The sequence below is a fragment of the Cheilinus undulatus genome, linkage group 7 (assembly GCF_018320785.1).
Source record: "Cheilinus undulatus linkage group 7, ASM1832078v1, whole genome shotgun sequence".
In the NCBI taxonomy this organism is placed as follows: domain Eukaryota; kingdom Metazoa; phylum Chordata; class Actinopteri; order Labriformes; family Labridae; genus Cheilinus; species Cheilinus undulatus.
This window is the reverse complement of record NC_054871.1, coordinates 34,025,711-34,046,038: the sequence shown is the minus strand read 5'-3', so window position 1 is coordinate 34,046,038 and position 20,328 is coordinate 34,025,711. Positions and strand designations below refer to the sequence as shown.

Below are 20,328 nucleotides of genomic sequence, written 5' to 3'. Positions count from 1 at the left end.
CTGTAAAACTCTAAGCCACACAAAGAAGGTTCCCAGTTTGAGGATATCTTAATTATTTTGTTTTTTTGTTTGTTTGTTTTTTTCTTATTTTTGCTTAGTGCCATATTTTTCACCACAAAAAATGAGCAGCATATATATATATTTTTATTTGTCTAATAAAGACAATTTCACAGCTGATTCTTCCTTAAGTCCAGATTTTATTTGTCTCTTTAGCTTATTCACATTAAAGCCCCACATTTCAGTCCGTTTCTGTGCTGAAATCAACTGTAGCTACATGAAGCATAATGTCAGAAAAGTTGGCTGTTAAAGGCTAATCAGAAAATGAGCTCTCTATATCCTTCTTTTTCATCAGGCTTCCCTCTGCATACTTTCTTGGCCCTGCATCCACCCCAGGCTTTATACAAGGAGGAGGTGTGTTTGCTTTTGTGCAGAAGGCCACTGTGTAGGAGGCTTTCATTACCAGCATCTTTCTGGAGAAACAGAAAGGAGGAGAAGGGCCAGGGGTGCGAAAAGGCAAAGTGACTTGTCCTTGGCCATAACGAGAATAAAGGTGTAAACAACACAATACATCTGGCCTTAAAGTAAAATGAATGACAGAAAGTTTATAATTACCAAAAAGATAGTTAAAACATGAAAAAACAAGAGGATTTTCTTTCATCACTTGTTAATGTCTGTGTAACATGCCAGTGTATCTCTGTAGTCTCTGTCTGCCATCATGTTATGTAGCAGTTCCTTACATATATTGTGTTATTGGCCCCCTGCCTGAGCCACGCGCTGGCATACTGTAGGTTTGCCCTTTCATGTTCAATCCTCTCCCAGCTATTTCTCGATGCTCAGAGTCGAGCTCGGTTCTCAGGCACGCTGCAAGTGCTGCTTCAAAACACCTTTCGCTGTGAGTACATGTGTCAGGAAGCGGGCTTCACACGAGGCAAGGCTCTTTCTGCTCCTCCAATCTGTCACTCCACTTCCATATTCTGTCTCATCTCAAGCCTGGGCTGCTCGCACAGATGTGGAGAACATTTCAGTTGGCTCTCTCACTGAACCACCTCCCCCCCCTTTAAACCTGCTCCCACACCCTCATCTACATAACGCCCCCCGTCCCTGGGATTGTTTCTGTATCATTCTCAGGCCAAAACTGTTGGGTTTGGTTGAAACATCCACTTGATCTCCAGCGCTCCAGGATCCAGGATCAGATCAGTAGGAATACAAAAAAAATGCAATCAGGATGACTAATTAAAGATTTCACTGCCTTCAATATTGTACTCTTTTAGTGATTTAATCAATTATGGTCAATATAGTTTGGATTTTTTTGACAGAAAAAATACAAAAAACTCTTTAATGTCAAAGTGAAAACAGATTTCTTCAAGGTATGGCCAACTAATCAAAAATATGTAAGGTATTTAGTACTAGTAGATGCACCTCTGGCTGCAATCGCAACATGAGTTTGTGTGGAAGTTTCAATCAGGCGTGCACATCTGAAACTGCAGTTTTTACTCTATTCTTCTTTGCAAATCTGCTTAAGCTCTGCCATTCTGCATGGGTATCAGTATGAACAGCCCTTTTCAAGTCCAGCCACAAATTCTCTATTGGATTGAGGTCTGGGCTTTGTCTCGGCCACTCCAGAACATTCACCTTGTTGTCCTTAAACCATTTCTGTGTAGCTTTGGTCTATGCTTTGGGTCGTTTTACTTCTGGAAAATAAATCTTCTTCCAGGCTGTAGTTCTCTTGTAGACTGAATAAGATTGTCCTCCAGGATTTTCCTTTATTTTCCCCTCTATCTTTACAAGGCTTCCAGGGCCGGCTGCTGAGAAGCATCCCCACAGCATGATGCTGCCCCCTGTGCAGTGTATTTGTGGTGATGTGCAGTGTTTGGTGTCTGCCAAACATAGCTTCTTGCTTGATGGACAAAAAGCACCATTTTGGACCCATTGGACCAAAGAACTTTCTTTCACTTTACCATGGAGTCTCCCACATGACTCTTTGTGAGCTCTAGTTAAGATTTAATATGAGGGCTTGAAGAGAAAAAAAAAAGGCTACGGTTTATGGGTCAAAGTGGTCTAACTTATTATAATGTGTCTCTTCTTGTCGCATTTGACAATGTCAGTCTCAGAGTTAAATAAATGCTTTATCATGACTTTTGATTCATATATGCAAATCTAATTTTGATCACCTTAGAGCAGGCAAAGCCTCACACCTCCACTAAGATCTTGTGTACTCCCCTTAGGGGGTCTCAGGCACCAGGTTGGGAACCAAGGCTCTAGACAAACAGCTACACAGTCAGCCATCAGCCATAGCCCTTATGATGCAAAATTCATGTCCTTTCGACTATAATGAAAAAGTTTTAAATAATTTGATCCCCTGTACAGTGTCCTCCTATACAGATCTAAACTATTCTGCCCTAATTCCTATTTTGAACCAGGTTATAAAAGGGTTGATTTCTGCTGTAAGAAAAAACACTGCTTTGACATGGGGTTTGTATGTGACTTCTGATGTTTCTACAGCCAGCTTCTATACCCCTCTGAGAAAAAAACTTAGCTAAGGTTCTTCCCATTTCTTTGTAACTTTGCTGAAATGTTTCTGCACCTTGTTTGGAGTCCACCTGTGGTAAATCAAATTGATTGAACATGATTTGGAAAGAGAGACTCTCTACAGAAGCCTAACAGCTGGCATAATTGTACACTGTATGCTCAAAGTCCCAATTAGGGATAAAGTTTTGAAATGGAGCTCAGCGAGTCAATGGTTCATATCTCTCCCTGCTCTGGAGATCAGCTGACTTTGGATGTTCATTCTCTTGAGTACTGAGCCAATCAGATTCGGACACAACCTCGTTTGACCAATTATCATGCACCTGTCATATTTTAAATGTCATTCTCTTTCAAAGTCAGCTTGTTGTTTCAGTGTGGATGCTGCAACCCTCCTCCACCCCAGCCGCCTCCACTCAGTTCATCAGCAACTTGTCAAGAGGTTTCTGCTCATCTCATCATGCATGCCTCAGTCTCCTCCTCCAGGCCACCTCATTGCTTCCTCATCTGATCCTGCATCCCTCTTCACCACCAGTGTCTAGCATCCATAGAGGGGTATCCTATTCCTGCTGTTTGCCTCACTACCCCTTCAAGTACATGAAGTCATCATGACAGAGTCTACTTGCCAAATAATTTGTACATTTATCTTCCATTAAAATTTGTAAAATTATTGTTAAGCTCGTATTAAGTCTCTCCTGACTGCAATGGCAATAGCTACAAACTCTGTGTATCACAATTCAATGGTATTTACTGGCATGATGTTCTACTGCATCTTTACTAAATTTAAACCAATTGAATTCATACTAAGTTTATATTAAGGCACTGTAACCTTACCCAGAAGCCTTCTTGGACGATGATCATACAGTTTCTGGCCTCCTCTAAAGATCCACATACAGTCCATGACCCCCCTATGCTTTCTGAAATGGTTCAGTCCAAACATCAATGATATTAGCTTCTAGTATAACGCAAGGCAATATTTTATCAATGCAATTCCAGGCTTCTCCAGGTTTTTCATGTCACATTACCTCATGAAATAGATTCTCATGTAATGTAATATTAACCTGAATAGCACCTTTCACTCAATGTTATTGAATGGGTTAGTAATGAATACTCGCAGACACAACCTGACGTACTCATTTTGTTTTTTTATTTATTACCTAAAAAAAGAAAAATGTTCTATCACAAGTCACACTGAAATGTATTGCTTAAGAAAAAAAAATATATTCATATATTTTTTCTTTTTTTTCTTATTTTTTTTAAACCTTTTTTTCTTTTTCGGAAATATGTTTCCATTAAATTCCACCAAAAAAAAAAACAAAAAAACAAAAAAAAAAAGTTTTTTTGAACACAAGCAGCCAGCTACTGCCGTGTCCCAGCAAAACCTTCTCCCCCAGCTTTTTTTAAAAAATGCACAAAGAAATACATAATTCACAGTTACCATTTTGGTTTCATAAATTAATACAGTCACACATGTGCTACACCGGTCTAGAGCTAGAACATTGTAAATTGTTTTCTTGAATCCTGTTATTTTCAATAGTTGGCTACAAGAAAGAACAGGCAACTTAAATGATCAGAATTCCACTGACGTACTGTTTTTTTCTCCTCTCTGTAATGCTTTTGTCTTCTTTTTTGTTTGTTTCGTCTTCTTTTTGAGTTTCACACAGAAGTGAGGCACACACAGAGTATAGTTCATACATATACAAAAAGAAAATTAAATAAAATTGGGTGGGGCAGGGGGGATCAATTGTCCTTTAATAATCCTAGTTAGAAACAAGAAGTGCATGTCGTCTGGAGTCCTCAGAGGACTGCTCTTACTCTGAATCACGGCTGCTTCTTGCCATCTAAGTACTGTGATGTAAACTTGATCAGTTAAATTAAGTTATACAGATTTGTTTGCAGCTTGTTGGTGGGAGTTATAAGGGATGTTCAAACAATGAAGACACAATGAAGAAATAGGACAAAGACAGAATCAGAGGAACTTTGAAATCCAATTTTGATTTAGCTTTACCCCTAAAATCTAAGCCTCTCCTGGCTGCGAACACTACAGTCCTGTGGATCAACCAATGAAAAAGACAAAATCTGACACTGACACAGCAAGGGCAACATTTTTAAGGCACAGAAGCCTTGACATAATAGAGACTCCACCAGCTAAAAGCACTAAACAACGGATGCCCAGTGTCCTCAGTGACAAAAAATGGCGCCTTGATGACAACATATCTGACGACAATGCACACAGAAAATTAAAAAAAAAGAAAAAAAAAACCAATAAAACATTCCCGCCCCAATTGTCCCCAAGTGTCTTATTTTTTTAGTGAAAGGTAAGGCCACTTAAAAAAAAGATGAGGTTCACCAAAAAGGTAATCTCTCACTGCAATCTCTGGGAGTGCAATAGTGGTAGGGTGGTCGATCGATCACACAGACAGACAGATAAAGGAGGCAGACCGGATGCTTCTCTCGGGGTAACAGACAGTTCTGTAAAATCCACACAAGCCTCGGTTGGTGTTTAGGCTAGGGAGTAGGAGGAGGAGGAGGGAGAGGGGAGGTGGCTGAACAGTTCATAGGCTGTCTGGGTCCTTGAGAGTCACGGGGGTAAAAAAGAACCAGCAGAGAGAGTCACTTGCTCGTCATCGTCTTCATTGTAACACAACAGGAATGTTCAGTGCTGAGTAAGACGCCGCAAGAGTCCACGCTTATCGTCATCTGTTTTGGTTTTGCGTCGTTAATACTTTAGCAGGAAACTGTTGTTCTTAAACAAAAAAAAAAACCTAGCCAACAAAAGCAGCATTGTTTTATTTTCTTCACAAATTCATGCATGTTGTTAACCTTCATTCCCACAGCACCAGTTTCTTTTTTTAATCTTTCAATAATAGAAAAAGATCAGTGTAATTCACACGTCTGCATGCAAAGAAAAGTCACTTTTCCCCTCTTTTTTTTCATTTCAAGTCCCCGTATGTAGCAGCGGAGCTATGAAAGGCCTAACCTGATATGTCGATGGATGTACTGGTGGAGGCACTAGATAATGATGCTGGATGCTTATGTCTTCTCCCTCTTTGCCAATAGAAAAATAGAGCCATTATAATGAGGACCTGGTGAATTTAGATGTCACATGGGCCCACATCTGGGAACTAATTGTGGATTTATTCAGAAGAGGAGCTGATTTTTGTGATTTTTTTAGGGAGAAGATAAGACGAACAAAAATCCTAAAATCAATTTATGCTAAAGTCAAACGCACACGCACACACCCTCATAAACCTTTGTCACATTTATGTACACAAACTAACACAAACCCTCAACAACTCCATTCAGGTCAGTAAGACATGAGGTGGGCTGGATGATATTCATTTTTCCAAATCATTTCTTGTGACTATAATCCATGAAACGAGCTGATGGATGATTGACTGGATGTACGTGTTTGTTGGTAGTCAAAGACTTGACTGAAGCCACACAGGGCTGCTGTTTTTTGAAAACAGCAGATAGGAAGAGAAATAAAAAATAGATTTTTTTCCATATACATTTTAAAGATTTTTAAATCCTCTAAAGCACTTTCTGTTAATATTAATTCATTTTGTTTATTCATTAATCATTCCTATCAATACCCTATGTCACTGAGGTTCAATACTTCCATATTCATTTTTCTCTCTCAGGCCCCACCTCCTTCCTTTGCACAATCTGACCAGCTGTTATAAATCAAGAAAATGTGCAAATCAACACTACTTTGAACTGTTATATGAAAACCTGAATGCTTTGTGAACAATGCTACATATTTTTTTGTTTATAAAATATAATAATATGTTTCAAAATGGAACAAAAAAAAAGTTAAACCGCCCCGTAACAGGTTAAAAACTAGACTCTGGTTTGAGAGTTTCGAGACTGATAAGAATGCCCGTTGAAGTAATCCATAGTTTGGCAGTTTTGCCTTTTCATGGGATTAGGAAACACTGAAGCCTCTGGTGCTCCTGTCCTGTGAGTAAGTCCAGTGTGGATCTCTTCATTACTGTCCAGAGTGCGTTTAAAAACCAAATCTTACGAAAAAAAATCTCAAAATACCACCACCACCACCCACTGAATTCTGCTATGCTCAAGTTCCAGTAATCATACCGTAAAGCGTCTTGTACACTGTGAAGTCCAGCTGTCCAAATCCAAGCATCAAAAGAAAGTTCTGCTGCTATTGTTGCTGTTTTTCACAAGGTCAACTCTGAATGACACAATGGGATTAAAGTCTGTAGGGAGGCAACTTCTCATTCCACAAAACACCTTAGCAGATCTCTGTGTCACCTCCTGCTGATCCACTCCCTTGAAATAAACTTAATCCCATCCAATGTTTGCACATCTTTGAATCCATCTCCCAGCGCATCGCGTTCAGGCCATGACAAACTCGGACTTCAAGTCAGCCTTGACGTCCGGCTTCCACACCGAATCGTCAAAGTCCAGGTCCAGGGAGCCCTCGCTCGACATGCTGCTGTTGCTGTTGCTGCGTCCCGCCTTCCTGTTGGGCAGCCACTGATAGGGAGCCCGCTGGTCCCGCCTGGCCTTCCTGCGCAGACGCTTCTGCTGCATCAGGAGCTGCAGGCGCTCCACTTTGCAGCGAGTTGCACGGTTCTCGGTCTGGCGTAGGCGGTCACCTGGATGAAGGGAGAAAGATAGAGGGAAGACTGTCAGTTAGGTTGACTAGTTTTTTTCCACATCACAAAATCACAAAAAAAAAACAAGATTGGGCTAAGAAGAATGTCATTAAATGTCTGTGTGTTTAAATGTGTTTTGATGGCAAAAATATAGCACATGCATGGAGCATTTCTTTGGCTCTAGAACAGTGGTTCTCAAGTGGTCAGGCAGGACCCACCACTACCACCTTAAGAAAAATCATGACTCAGACTTTTAAAAATGTTGGAAAGAGCTTTGCGACCCACTTCTGGGTGCTGACCCACCAGTTGAGAACCACTGCTCTAGCAAACACAGAAAATGTGGAATTTGCTGCTTAACCTCCCCCCGAGCGCCATTATCCCCTTTCAGTGACACTTCATCCCCTTATCACTGACTAGGGAGACCTTCCCCAACCTAACTCTCCTTGAGAACAAATCCCAAGGCCAAAACCATCACAACACCACTTGAGATGACACATTCCTGCGACATCTGCACACATAACTGCAGATGACGTGCCTCACTGACTAGACGTGCTACTATAAGTGCATTTCTCAGCTGTTGATGTGCCTATAGGAGAATACCGTCTCAGGGGAGAGGCCCAGTGCTGCACTGTGAATGCTATCCTACAGTGGCCGAGCCAGGGTCCTAATTCAATTTATACATATATTCGGGAGCTCCAAAAGGAAGGAAAAGCAACCGCAATCTATTAGCTAGCTCCATTAGTATCTGTCTGGGAATTAAATAATTAAATAATGGGGCTAGAATGTCAATAAAAGCGAAGCACGGGCGGCCATCTCTGCTGCCTGTGCTGCACAGCAGCACCACAACATACACAAACACACACAGTCAGACACTTGAATGAGCATTCGAGTACATCATGTATTCAGAACAAAAACACACACTGAATGAATGTATGCGCACACAGAAACACACAGGTGCACACGCTCAAGGTTGCACGCACGTAAACACACAGCAGCAGCAACAGCCGCAGTAGCTTTTAACGTGGATCGATGGCAAATTAAAAAGACCTATTGATTAAACCTTAGCTCTAGTGCAGCCATCCATCTCAGGCCCAGGACAACGCTATTGGCTTTCAATAGAAAATGCAAGCGAATGGAAATTGTAAGCGGAGAGAGAGACAGGGAGAGATTGGGTTTTTTCTGCTATTTTTTTTTCTTTATTATGGCTGTAGCTTCCCACTCTCAGCTCATTGACCCAACAACCCCCTCCTCCACTATCCATGCATCCCCTTCTTCCCCACCTCTTTCAGCCATCACACCCCCGCCCTTTTCCTCCTCCTGCTCTTGCCCCACGTCTCCCTAGAGACAGCTAGGTGGGGCAGTGTGAAGAAGGGGAAGTAGGAGGCAAGAGGAGAGGAGAGGAGGGGAGAGGGGTGTGGGTTAAGGAATTCCTCCCCCAGGGGCAAAGGGGGATTAAAAAAAAGGACGGAGGAAGAGGGTGGAGGGTAAAAGATCAGCCGTAGGTGGCAGTTTTCCAAATCGATTGTGCCCTCCTCTGCTTCCCCCCCTATCGGAATGAATTCCGGACTCTGTGTGGGCTTAATTTACCTCTTTCCCTCATTTGCTTATCGGATCGAGCAACGTAGAGCCTTTTCTGCAGCTATAAATATTCACCACAGTCTGCCAGTGCATGCTAAAGAAGTAAACTGTCGTCAAGCAAGGGCGGATATGCACAGCGGAGTTAACAGAAAAGACTACTTCCCCCTCATAGACGGGGTGTGGGGGCTTTCCACTTCCTTCAAACATGTTCTGCCCTGATATGTGTGTGCATTCAGATGCCATGTGTGTGAGGGCAGCGTGTCATCTCCAGAGAACGAGGGGTGACCAAAAAGGGGGGGGTTCTCCTACATTAGAGCCATTGTTCCGCTGCCTCAGCTCCATGTGACATTCATACACGCTGCCGCAAGGCTTTGTTCCCCCTCCAGTCCTCCCGCTCTCTCTTTCTCTCCCTCTCTTCCCCTTATTCCCCCTGCTCCGGCTAGCCAACAGCAAAACCCGCCCCTCGGCTCTGTTGAAATATGGCTGTACACAATGAAACGGCACAACGCCAACACATGCCTACTTACAAAATCTGTTTGTCTGCTTCAATTTGCCTTCAGAATGCTTTGGTTTATATTCAGTCTTTATTTTAGCAGGGAAGTCCACTCAGTAATGACAATGTTATCCAAAACAAACCTACATGTAGACACATATGCAGTCACAGCTTAAAGGCCAGTTCTCTGGAGCTATAGGTCTTGGCCTTTGGCTTGGTGAGAGTGCTGAGAATTTGCTTGGAGCTACACGGAACTTAGTGTGTGTTTTAGTGTGTTTCAGTGTGTGTGTGTGTGGCCATTCATCAGCGTCACTACCGGAGCCCTGGGCGGCTAGGCCGGACACAGCTGGCCACAAGGATCTCCAGACTATGTTTATGACAGTAGGGCTATTATTAGGGCTGGCTAAGAAGAAGAGACTATACACGCAAGAAACACGCTCACAGACTGGCTCTGAGCCTGGATGCAAAGACTAAAGTTTGACATGAGCACAATAACCTTGGAGTACCCAGAGAGGGCTGGGTAAAAGACATAAGGAATGAATGAGAGACCATGTTCATGCACAACCCTGTGTGACACAGAAAAGAAGAAATCTTTTCTTAGTAACCCTCGCTGGATTATATCAAACAGAAGATGGGTCAAGGGCACACAGAGGAGCTCAGCACCAATTTCATTTTCTTCCTCTCCCTTTAAAACACTTGTTTGACTGCAAACACACCAAAAACTCCAACCTGAGCATCTCATTTTTCCATCTCCAAACTCTCCTCCATACAGACTTTGATACGGGACTTTAAACACACAGAGCACTGCAGAGAAAGCCAAAGAAAAAAACAGAAAAGAAGGGGTGATCTATGAATAATCGATGCGTCAGTCAGTTTTCCTTGCCTTTGAGCCCAGCCCAGCAACACACAGCAAGGACTGAGATAGGGGAGCACACGGGGAGGGTGGGAGGAGTGGGTGGATTGTAGGAGGAGGTAGAGAAAGGGAGGAGGGCTGCAGTGTGCAGGACGCACAGGGAGATTAAAGGAGCTTCTCCTTTTATTGATTGTATAAAGATTGGCCTTCATTTGCAGTTGTGTTAGTGCTGTTGTTTGTTTGTTTTGCCTTGATAAGTCTTGTGATCTTTGCAGAGAGAACATTGTGTTTTGCTCAGCATCCAGGGAACTGGGGGTGAGAGAGAGGAGAGGGGTGGATGGAGAGAAAGAGAGAGGAAGAGGAGGAAAGAAAATCACATTGCAGCAAAGTCAGCCTTGATTTCCTCTAGTGTGGCTATTTACCTCATTCTTATACTTACTTAAATGCTCACATTAAAGCTCTCCTCTGAAGTGTTTTAGGTGGCTATAAAACACAGATTCCTTTTAATTAGGGATGCACAACAGTGGATTTTTGCTGATATTTGATATTGTGTCTTTTGTGCAAAGAGAGGCTAAGTCAAGTAGAGCTGAGAGAGGAGCAGAGACAGTAGATTGTCTGGTAGTTGTGTAACATTTGGGGCTTCATTCAAAATGTCGAGGGCATTCAAATGTAAAAGACGGACTCATTCAAGAGATAAGAGGTACAACTTTTTCTGCAGGGGGCGCCGAAATCAACACAAAGTGAAAATATCTCACTAGTGCTTTAAAAATCAATATAATTACTTAGAAAGATGCAACTAGTACACCAAAAAATGGTCATCCAGGTTGATTTTATAAACATATATAAAGGTTGTTTGGTCATTTTATTTTAGTAAAATACATCAAAATGCCTACTGTTAGCTGTGTTTTAAGTATAACGGTCTGTTAAGATGATTATCAGAATATTTACATGCTGTTTAGCCCCACTTGTCATATAAACAGGCTCAAACTTTTCACACTATTTGAGTATATTATAACTAATCAACACAGCTGCATGTCCAAATGTAATGTATTTGGCATTGTGAAGGGGCAGTAAAGACAGCAAGGAGCTACACTTCCAAAAGTTCAACCAACTAATCAGCCACAAACTAAAGCAACCAATCAAATTGCAGCTAAAATGAGCAGTCTGACAGCCACTGAAAGGGCATTGACAGCCCTGCAGGGACACAAGCTCTTCAATGACTTTTAGACTTCATTTGCATTCCCTCTCTCTCTCTCTGTCTCTCGTTCTCCTTGTCGACAATGAAAGGGCACCTGATGTGCTTGGCTGGCTTCGTTAGATAGCTCTGTGCTTTGCTGCGTCGCTGGGGTGTTTGCTAGTAACCGCTGCATGTTTGTCACACCCAACCTCAGTGTGCACAGGGAGGTGGAGGATAATGTGCAGGCTTTGGCCAAGCAGGTCAGGGCTTATGAACACTGGATTTAATGGGCATCTCTCTGTCCCCCCGTCCGCCCCCCTCCTTTTGCCAGCACAGAGCTAACATGACCTGACAAATCGAAAGAGGGGACCGGGAAGGGGGTGAAGGGATATGGAAGGCACACAAGGGAGGAAGGGGGCGCCAGGGGAAGCATTGAGAGCTAACTGTGCTCCCTGTCTGAGGGCTTGTGTTGAACTAAGGCAGCTGCAGTGGGAGTTGGACTAAAAGGCAGCCCTATAATCCCATAGCCACCCCTTGCCTGCCCCACAATGGCTCAGCCTGGTGCCCTGTACGCAGCCCCTGTCTCCGGCCCCTGCACAATAGCTCTGCCTGGGCAGGGGGCTGAGGGGCTAGAGGCAGGGGGGGGTACCGGGGAGGTCCACCCTACTCAGTAAAGGAATTTAGCAAACAATCAGCCTGCCAGGCCATCCTAAAGCCCTCCTGTTCAAGTCCGGAGCTGACAAATCCCCATACTCAGCAATACTACCCTGCAAAGCCTCGAAACCAAGCGAGCTGCCAAAAGCCTTTAACCAGGCATTTGTGGTCGAGTGTGTGTGTATGTGTGTATCTTCAAGCTTTTTATTTACGCTTGTCTTCTCCCCCTCGCACATGAACTTGTAGTGGAAAGGGTAAAGGCTCTCGGGAGACGGCCAAGCTATGTGACATTTTCAAGAGGCTGTTGCGACCTAGAGTTTGACTGCGCGCTCATACGTGTTCCGGCAGATGCAAAGTGCAGTTTTATTCCTGTGGCTGAATGAAGGCAGGTTTCTGTGAAGCAGTGTTAAGCCATGATGTTAAGTCCAGTAAGTCTTCCATCAGGTGTCTGCTGATAAGACTGCCTGAGAGCGCTTAGTCATCGGCTTCCTTAGGACACCATGTGGAACGGAGTGAGCAGTCAGCACGCACAAACGCACAGACTCATTGTCTCAGTTAGCTTAACCGTGCTCACTTAGGTGGACAAGTTACTCATTCACGTCACTTTCTGGAAGTGTACATTGTGAGCAGGAAGTTTGACGGGGCAGTAAAAACAGAAAATGACTCTAGGCGGGCTATTCTTCCTTCCTTTTTTGCCCCCTGTTAATCAGTTGGTAGACTGACCGACAGGATATGATGACAAATGAAGGCTTAGTGTTGTGGTTTTAACGATGCCCCTCTTCCGCGTCCTACTCCTCCTCCTCACTGCCCTCTACTTCACAAAGACAATTCTTCTCTGAGCCACATTTTGGATGGAATAACTCTATTAAAAGGCCAAACGAGCACAGACAATGTATTGATGCACAACACAGACATGGAAACAGAGGGAGGAAGATGAAGAGCGTGATGCATTTTACAGACATTTTTTGACTGTAAGAGGGGGAAACACTGGCGTGGGCTGCAGACACAGACAGATGACAATAGTGGGAGAGGAGGGGAAGGGCAGGAGGGGAGATGTGAGTGGGGGCAGTGAAGTAAAGGTCTTCCCTGAGTTAGGAAAATAAGACTGTGTTATTCCAACTGTTGCTTGAGCGCTCCCAGAGTGCCACATTCCCCAAGTCAACTTGTATTCACTGCTACAGCTAAAACACTCCATTCTGCTTCATCAGAGGGTCATAAAACAGTAGACAACGCCAGAGCATGACAATAGAAATGCTTTCTTAAACAAAAGAAAACATTAAACAGGAGTGACTGCATGTCAAGACCCTCCCTGACAGACTATTCAACAAAATTTACCCTCAGCTCACCAAAGACCGGCTCCATTTCCTCCACGGGAGATAAGACGACAGAATGAGACAATGCTGTTTCTCTCAGCACAGCCAGGCTAACCTTACAACATCGACTCAATGTTATCTGTTCTGGACATCTGTCTGACACTCAACATCCTGTGTCTCTGCAAGGAGAGGAGCTTTTGCTAACGGTGTCATCTTAGCTCCAGCACCTGCACAGGCCCAGACCCCCTTAAGCATGGGTAGAGTGTAGGTTTGTCCAGCCCCAGCCCATACACACCCCATCTGCAGCTCTTATTTAAGAGGTAGGTTAAACCACCCAAAGCCTAATCTAATCTAAACATAGCCCAGCCCAGGCTTGAAGGGGTAAACTTATCTTCAAGGCGCACAAAAACAAAGCGAACTTTGCTGCCTGACAAGTGAAGCCTGACTGAACAGGTCTGGAGATGGTATTGCATTACTAAGGAGACCCCCCCCCACCCCCGCTGCTGCTTTTTTTCCCCTTCTCAACAGCCTCAAAATTCAGGAGGGATACATGCACAGCCTTTTGTGTCTTTAATCTGACATTTCTGTTCTCATCATGTCAGGATTTTAAGATGAAAATATGAGCTTTAACAAGACAGTGATGTCAAAACGTCCCTAAAGAACTGGTAGCAATCCATAATGCCCATAAGAGAAGCCGAAAAGACAGTTTGACTTTAGCAAGTTGCAATGTAATAGCAAAGCTAGATTGCCATAATTTTCCACACCCACACACAAAAGGTGCACACATTCCTCTAAAGCTGAATCTGCTGCATTGACAAGGTACTTCATTTAACTTAGCATGCGCGTCTGTGTTTCTGTTTGTGTTCCCTATGTGCTTAAAGGAGCAGAAGAACTGAGTCACTCACCAGGGGGTTTGCACATGTGTATCTGGCTCTGGCACTGCACCAGCGGATGAAGGGTCGGCACAGGGCTGCTGGGGCTGGGCACAGAGGTAGCTTTGGCGGAGAGGCCCGTCAGGCCAACGACTGGGGGTGAGGGAGGTGGCGATGGGGAAGGGGAGGTGGGGGAACCGCACTGAGTCTGGTAGCGAAGCTGGGTGAGGGAGGGGGGCATGCCCTGGTAGTGGCGTGTGGCGCTCAGGAGATCATTAAGGATCTGCAGGATGGTGCTGATATCTCGTCTGGGACGCCCATTGCTGTCCTGGCAGTTAGGGTGCAAAGTGCCTGACAGGAGAGGAAAATATTGTCACATGAGATGCCTTTGATAAAAACACCACTGATTGAGAGCTGATTTCTTTTTTCCTCTTACCTGAAAAGGTCCCTGAGAAGACTCCGGGAGCGTGGTTGACGAAGCTCTCAATGATGGCGCCAGGTTTACGGGATCGTGTTGAAGGACTGCTGCCACTGTTGGTGCTGTTGGTGCTGTTGGTGCTGCAGTTAGCCTGGGAGAAAAGAAAATGTCAGGCATTAGGTGAGGCTTTAGTTAACACACATCTGTACACAATCTGTACCACCTCCTCCCATACTGTGTTAACATATACATTAAAAGACAGTCATGCATATCTTGTGAATAAACGTCTTGTCCTAGGTTTATGCTGACATCATGTTCTAACCTACAGCGCTTTCAGCCACCAAAACACTCAACATATCTTGTTACCTAATTCCCAAGAAAGGCCAAACCTGGCAACCCTGCTGCTTTACCTTAGCTTAACTCAGATCACTTTACTGGCATCTGAAAGTGAAACTGAAACCCAGGCAAAGGCCTCCGTGCAAGTGTGTGTGAAAGTCTGATGGAGAACAGCCATTTCCGTTTTCTCAGAACCAAACTATCCTGTCTCCCTGTTTTTCTTGTTGTGGATCATCTCTCCCACATAGTCCACGGACATCTGGTTCTCATTCTCTTTCCATAGACTTGAGCACGGGGAGGTAGAGAAAGTATAAACAGTGTATTTGGTTGGTGGAGACGTGTATGTGCATGTGTGTGCAGCTGTTGTCCAAAGATAAATGAATGGCTGTTAAGGTAAATAATGAATGGCTGAGAATAAGAGGTTAATAATCAGTCATCACATTAAAATTAAACTGATTCATTATATCGGCCTCTTTTTTCTCAAGCTTTTCATCCTCCCCCTCCCCCCTTGTGCGTCTCAGTAGGCAGGATGAGGTCATATGAATGCCGTAACTATTTGGGCTGGTTTGTGTGTGTTTGTATGGATTTGGGAAGCTGACTGCACTCCAGCTATGACTAAGAGCGCTGTGGTTTGGAAGCAAACACGCACACACATCACGTGCAAACCTTTAGCAGACCTAAGTAAACCACGGGTTCACCCGCATGCTGCTGGGATATCCCGCTAATCTAATCAATTTAATGGAGGCTGATTTAGCTGAGCGCATGGCACCCGGGTCAAACAGTCAAACCTGTCCCTGCCATTATTCATTCATGAGAGGGCTAAGTGCCAGAGATGACATCAGTTATGTAAAACTTAAGCTATCTTTAGCAGTGTCGTTATAATATTTTGGGTGTTTGTAGTCGCACTGAGTGTCATTCACCAAAATCTTTCAAAGGTTTTTCTTAAATCTGTTCTTGAGAAAGTTTCTAAGACAGACCTATGTGTTCCATATCCTAACTTGCATAGAGAAATGCCCTTTTATGCCCATATAAGGGCATGAGACTGCAGGGCAGTGTGCAGAAGAACACATCAGAGATCAAACTAGTGGATATTAGTATCTCCTTAAAATCTGCATGAAATGGTTTTAAGAATACATTTCTTCTTAGGAACAGTTGGTGAATGAGGCCCATTCATGTTAAGCTGAAAACAAAGATGTAAAAATAAACATTATTCCTGCAGCATACCTCAGGGCAGAGGACCGGGGCTACAGGGCTGGCCTGGCCGATGTCTTGGCTGGGTTGGCCTGAGGAAGGCTGGTGGTAGAGGTGATTATGATGATGATGATGGTGGTGGTGGGCTGGAGAGCGGAAAAGACCTCCAGGGATGTGAGACGGGCGTGGGGAGTGGGCCGGAGGAGGAGGCGTAGGGGGGCTACAGTGAGCGGAGGGGGCTGACTGCTGGTACATAGGATGGAGAGGCTGGTGATGTGTGGAGGGCAGGGGGAAGGATGGCGAGCCGGGAGAGGAGGGGGAGGAAGGGACCAACTGAGGCTGGGACAAGTGGGGGCTAGGATGATTGTGTGGATGATGGGGGTGGTGGTGGTGGTGGTGGTGGTGGTGGGAGTGCGGGTGAGGGTGGGGAACGCGCGGCTGCCCCGTGGGTTGTCCCGCTGCAGTGTCTGCAGCGTTGCCCCGTGTGATGAGGTGTCTGTGCTGAAGCTGGGGACCTCCAGACTGCTGCGCCGCCAACTGGAGCTGGACGAACATCATGTGGTCACCGACACGCAGTGCCAGGGTTAGAGGGGAGCGGCCAGACAGAAAGTCACTGACCTGTAGGGAGACAAAAGAAAAATTCAGTCTATAAACATAAAGATCAAAGCTCCTCAGTTATTAGTGACTCCTGTAAATGAAGAGTCTGCACTGTAGATGACAGTTATAGTACACAACAGAGCTCTGGGGAGCCCCCCCTCTCATAGAGACACAGACACATCACATTATCCCATCATGCAATCAATCACTGCTCTGAAACACTGCCCTATTTACATCTGCTAGGGACTCTCGGATGAGAAGACCTATTGGAAAATGCAGGCAAATAGAGCCCACTCTCTCTTCCCACTGCCTCCCTGACGCCCGATCTTAGTCAGCAGTGTCATTCTGCTCAGAGACACAGGCCACCCTTCTGTCTGGCCCTGGGCCTGAAAAATCAGTCCCAGGTCCAGGAAATACACCCCGCCTGCTTCTCAGACACAGAATGGCCGATTGTCTGAGGCGGATCTGGAAGGGCTGCCCATTTTAGGAGCTACTGGCAACGGCTAACAGGGGGCCAAGTGTAGAGGCCTTCGTTGACCCACCCGTGGCCCGGATGGACACACACAAATACACACAGGATAGCGGAGTTGTCACGACTTGGCTGAAGGATTCATACTAAACAACAAAAAGTCTCTTGTCTTCCTCCTGCATGGTCTCAGCTCTTTGGCTGTGTACTGACACTCATTTCTTAAGTCTATGCATGTGAATGTGAGAGTGCGTACTTTCTATCCAGAGTCATACTGGGGTCAGAAAGCTTCTTCGACTCTTGAAGACTCAGCAGTAATGACAAGTAAGGTTCTCCCCAAATAGAAGCAAACAGAAACAACCAGCGTTAGCAAATACAAAGTGACGCCTCTGTCCAAAAAGGTTTCAACAGCTCTCGCTGCCTGTGAGCTTTCAGTCCCCAGAGAGGGGCGCAGGGAAAAAAAAAGAAAGTGGAAAAGAGAGCATAAAGAGGATAGGAGATGCAGAGAAGGAATAATGACAAAGCAGACAGAACAAATAATAGAGACATTCATACACAGACAGCAAAAGAGAGCAGAGGTCTCACTCCCTCCAGACCCTGCAGCCTTTGGAGTGTGCCCGTGAGATGTTGGCCTGTAGTTAACCCTGTGAATCACCAAACTCTGCCCCTCCATCACTTCTCTCCTTTTTCTTCTGCTTATTTATTTCTCTATCGACCGCTGCCTCTCTGTTGCCAGGGTGACCTTTGCACATTGGTATTGACACGGTGTGGAAAAGAGGACGGAGGGAGAAGAAAGGCAGGTGAAAGGACGGGGGGGGTTGGACTGATCCAAACGTCTGCGTTTCAGCATGTTAATAATCGACGGCCTAAGAGCACAATCAGCATTTACTATGCTGCAGGATAAACAGAAACTCAGCCTTGTCAGAGAGTGTAAACTCAGTAAATAATGACTTGTTGATAGGTAAGTCAACACCCACAATGATTAAGACAATAACCCTAGAAGGGTGGGGTGTGAAGTGAGGAGGAGAACAGGGCAGGGTGCTACCTGAGAAGGAAATTCCATGTACAAAAGGTCACCTGATAGACAAGATCAGTGTCTGTTTGAGACCTCTGGGGGAGGAGGAGTCCCAAAAGTGGGTGGGGGGTGGGGGGAATAGAGAAGGGAGAAGACGGTGACTGTGTCTGTGACTGACAGCTGTCAAGAGAATGAGGTGGCAGTTTGCCAACCCACAACACAAACACACAACGAATGTGCATACAAAGAGAGAGAGCCCCCGAGGGAGACCATAAACCCTGTGTTTAGTTAAAAGGGGGGGGGGGGCACCCCTGAGAGGTGAGTATCTGTTTGTCTATGAGACTGTTCCGACCCAAGACCCTGCACCCACTTTTAAAGACTGTTACTCATCAAGTATCAACATGTTAGGTGTCTCACATGGCTTCTTTTGATCAGGTTTCACTTCACTTGCTTTCTTAGGCTGTACTGAAAGTGCAACTGCAGTTAAAGAAAAATATCTATAATGAGATTAAGTCATTGAGGTCGGGAAAAATATTGATACAGCAATATATTGTTATCCTGACTCATGTAATACAATTAGCCAATTGTGTGGCCCTACTATCATAAACAACCAACATAAAGGGAATCATCCAAAGACAGTTTACAGTCAGATAAAAGAAGCAGAAGAGGACAGCAGGACAATGGCAGACAGCGGTAGAAACAAATTTTAAAAAGCATGATAACAGGTTAAACTGACACTAAAATGCAGTGAATAAATACATTAGACATCAATTTTACCTATAAATGGATTTATATTCTTTAGTGAAACAGATAATGTGATGTTACATTATGTAATAGTCCTGTAATGCATTCATAATAATAGAATTGCTTCATCATGATATTATTTTTACCTTGTTACGCACTAGCTCTTCTGCCCCCTGGTCAGCGCTTATTGGGGGGGGGGGGTCACCTACCAGGCTGATTTTGGTCAGACAAAAGCTTTTCAACCAAACAACTGACCAATCGAATGGAAGCTGTCAGCCCTATACTGTACCGTTATGCGTCTTATCATATTACATCATATCATATGCTATCGAATCTGACAGCATCATGTCACTTGGTTTCCTATTAAACTGTACAATATCGTATTGTATTTTATCGTTCTTTATAGCATCAAATCACATCAAAGCCTACTAAACTGTACTGTACCGTGATATAACAAAACTGTATTGTATCCCACCATATTGTACCATATCATATTGTATCGTACAGTATAGTATCATATCCTACTATACTATACTAAACTGTACTATCATGTATCTTATATCATGTTCTATCATTTTGTATCTTATGGTAACATTTATCGTGACGCATCATATATTGTATCGTATCGTACAGAAGAGCATCTTATCACATTGTATCCTACTATTCTGCACTGTACAGCACTGTACCTTAATGTATCTTACCCTATCAAATCTTACCCTATTGTATCCTACCATATGGTATCATATTGTATTGTATTATATTGTATTGAATTATATTGTATTGTATCGTATTGTATCATATCATATCATATTGTTCTGTATTGTACCATATTGTCTGGTAACATAACATACTGTATGGTACCATATTATATTGTAGTGTACTGTATAGCATCACATCAAATTGTATTCTACTATACTATGCTGTAATATGCTGTAATGTATCATACCGTATCGCATTGTATCATATCGTATCAAAGCGTAACCTACCATATTGCACTGTATAGCATCATATCACATTGTATCCTACTACACGGTACAGTGTTGTACTTTAATAATGTATATTATCTCATTATATCATATTATATCCTACCAAATCCTTCTGTACTGTAACGCATTGTACCATATCATATCCTACTGTGTTGTATTGCATTGTTTCTCATCGTATCTTATTTTACCACACTATGTCGTGTTGTATTTTAGAGAATCATCACTGCATGGTATATTAACATACTGTACTGTGTCATTTCATCCTGTGTATAATATTATATAAATCTGCATCATATCTGACCATACTGTACTGTGTCATATCATTGCTACTGTATTGTATGGTATTATGAGTTACCCTGAGTTCCCATTCCCCCATTCAGTCATAAAAGCAGTGGACCACACCATGTTTCGGCTGCTATGAATTATGCACTAACAAAAAATATTATTACTGTGGGCTGTCCAATTCATAACATACTTCACCATATTGTAT

General features: G+C 43.8%; 1 protein-coding gene across 2 annotated transcripts in view; it reads right to left on the bottom strand.

Annotated features, from left to right (window-relative positions):
* Positions 1-3,653: 3,653 nt before the first annotated feature.
* The window catches only part of midn (midnolin), a 28,211-nt gene continuing 11,536 nt past the window's right edge, over positions 3,654-20,328 (bottom strand). For both annotated transcript variants that reach the window (XM_041791503.1, XM_041791502.1), the window contains exons 5-8: positions 16,064-16,648; positions 14,522-14,654; positions 14,119-14,436; positions 3,654-7,145 (exon numbers count right to left, since the gene is read on the bottom strand). In XM_041791503.1, coding sequence (XP_041647437.1) covers positions 6,883-7,145; positions 14,119-14,436; positions 14,522-14,654; positions 16,064-16,648 — 1,299 coding nt within the window. In that variant the 3' untranslated portion in view covers positions 3,654-6,882. The remainder of the gene's footprint in view (positions 7,146-14,118; positions 14,437-14,521; positions 14,655-16,063; positions 16,649-20,328) is intronic.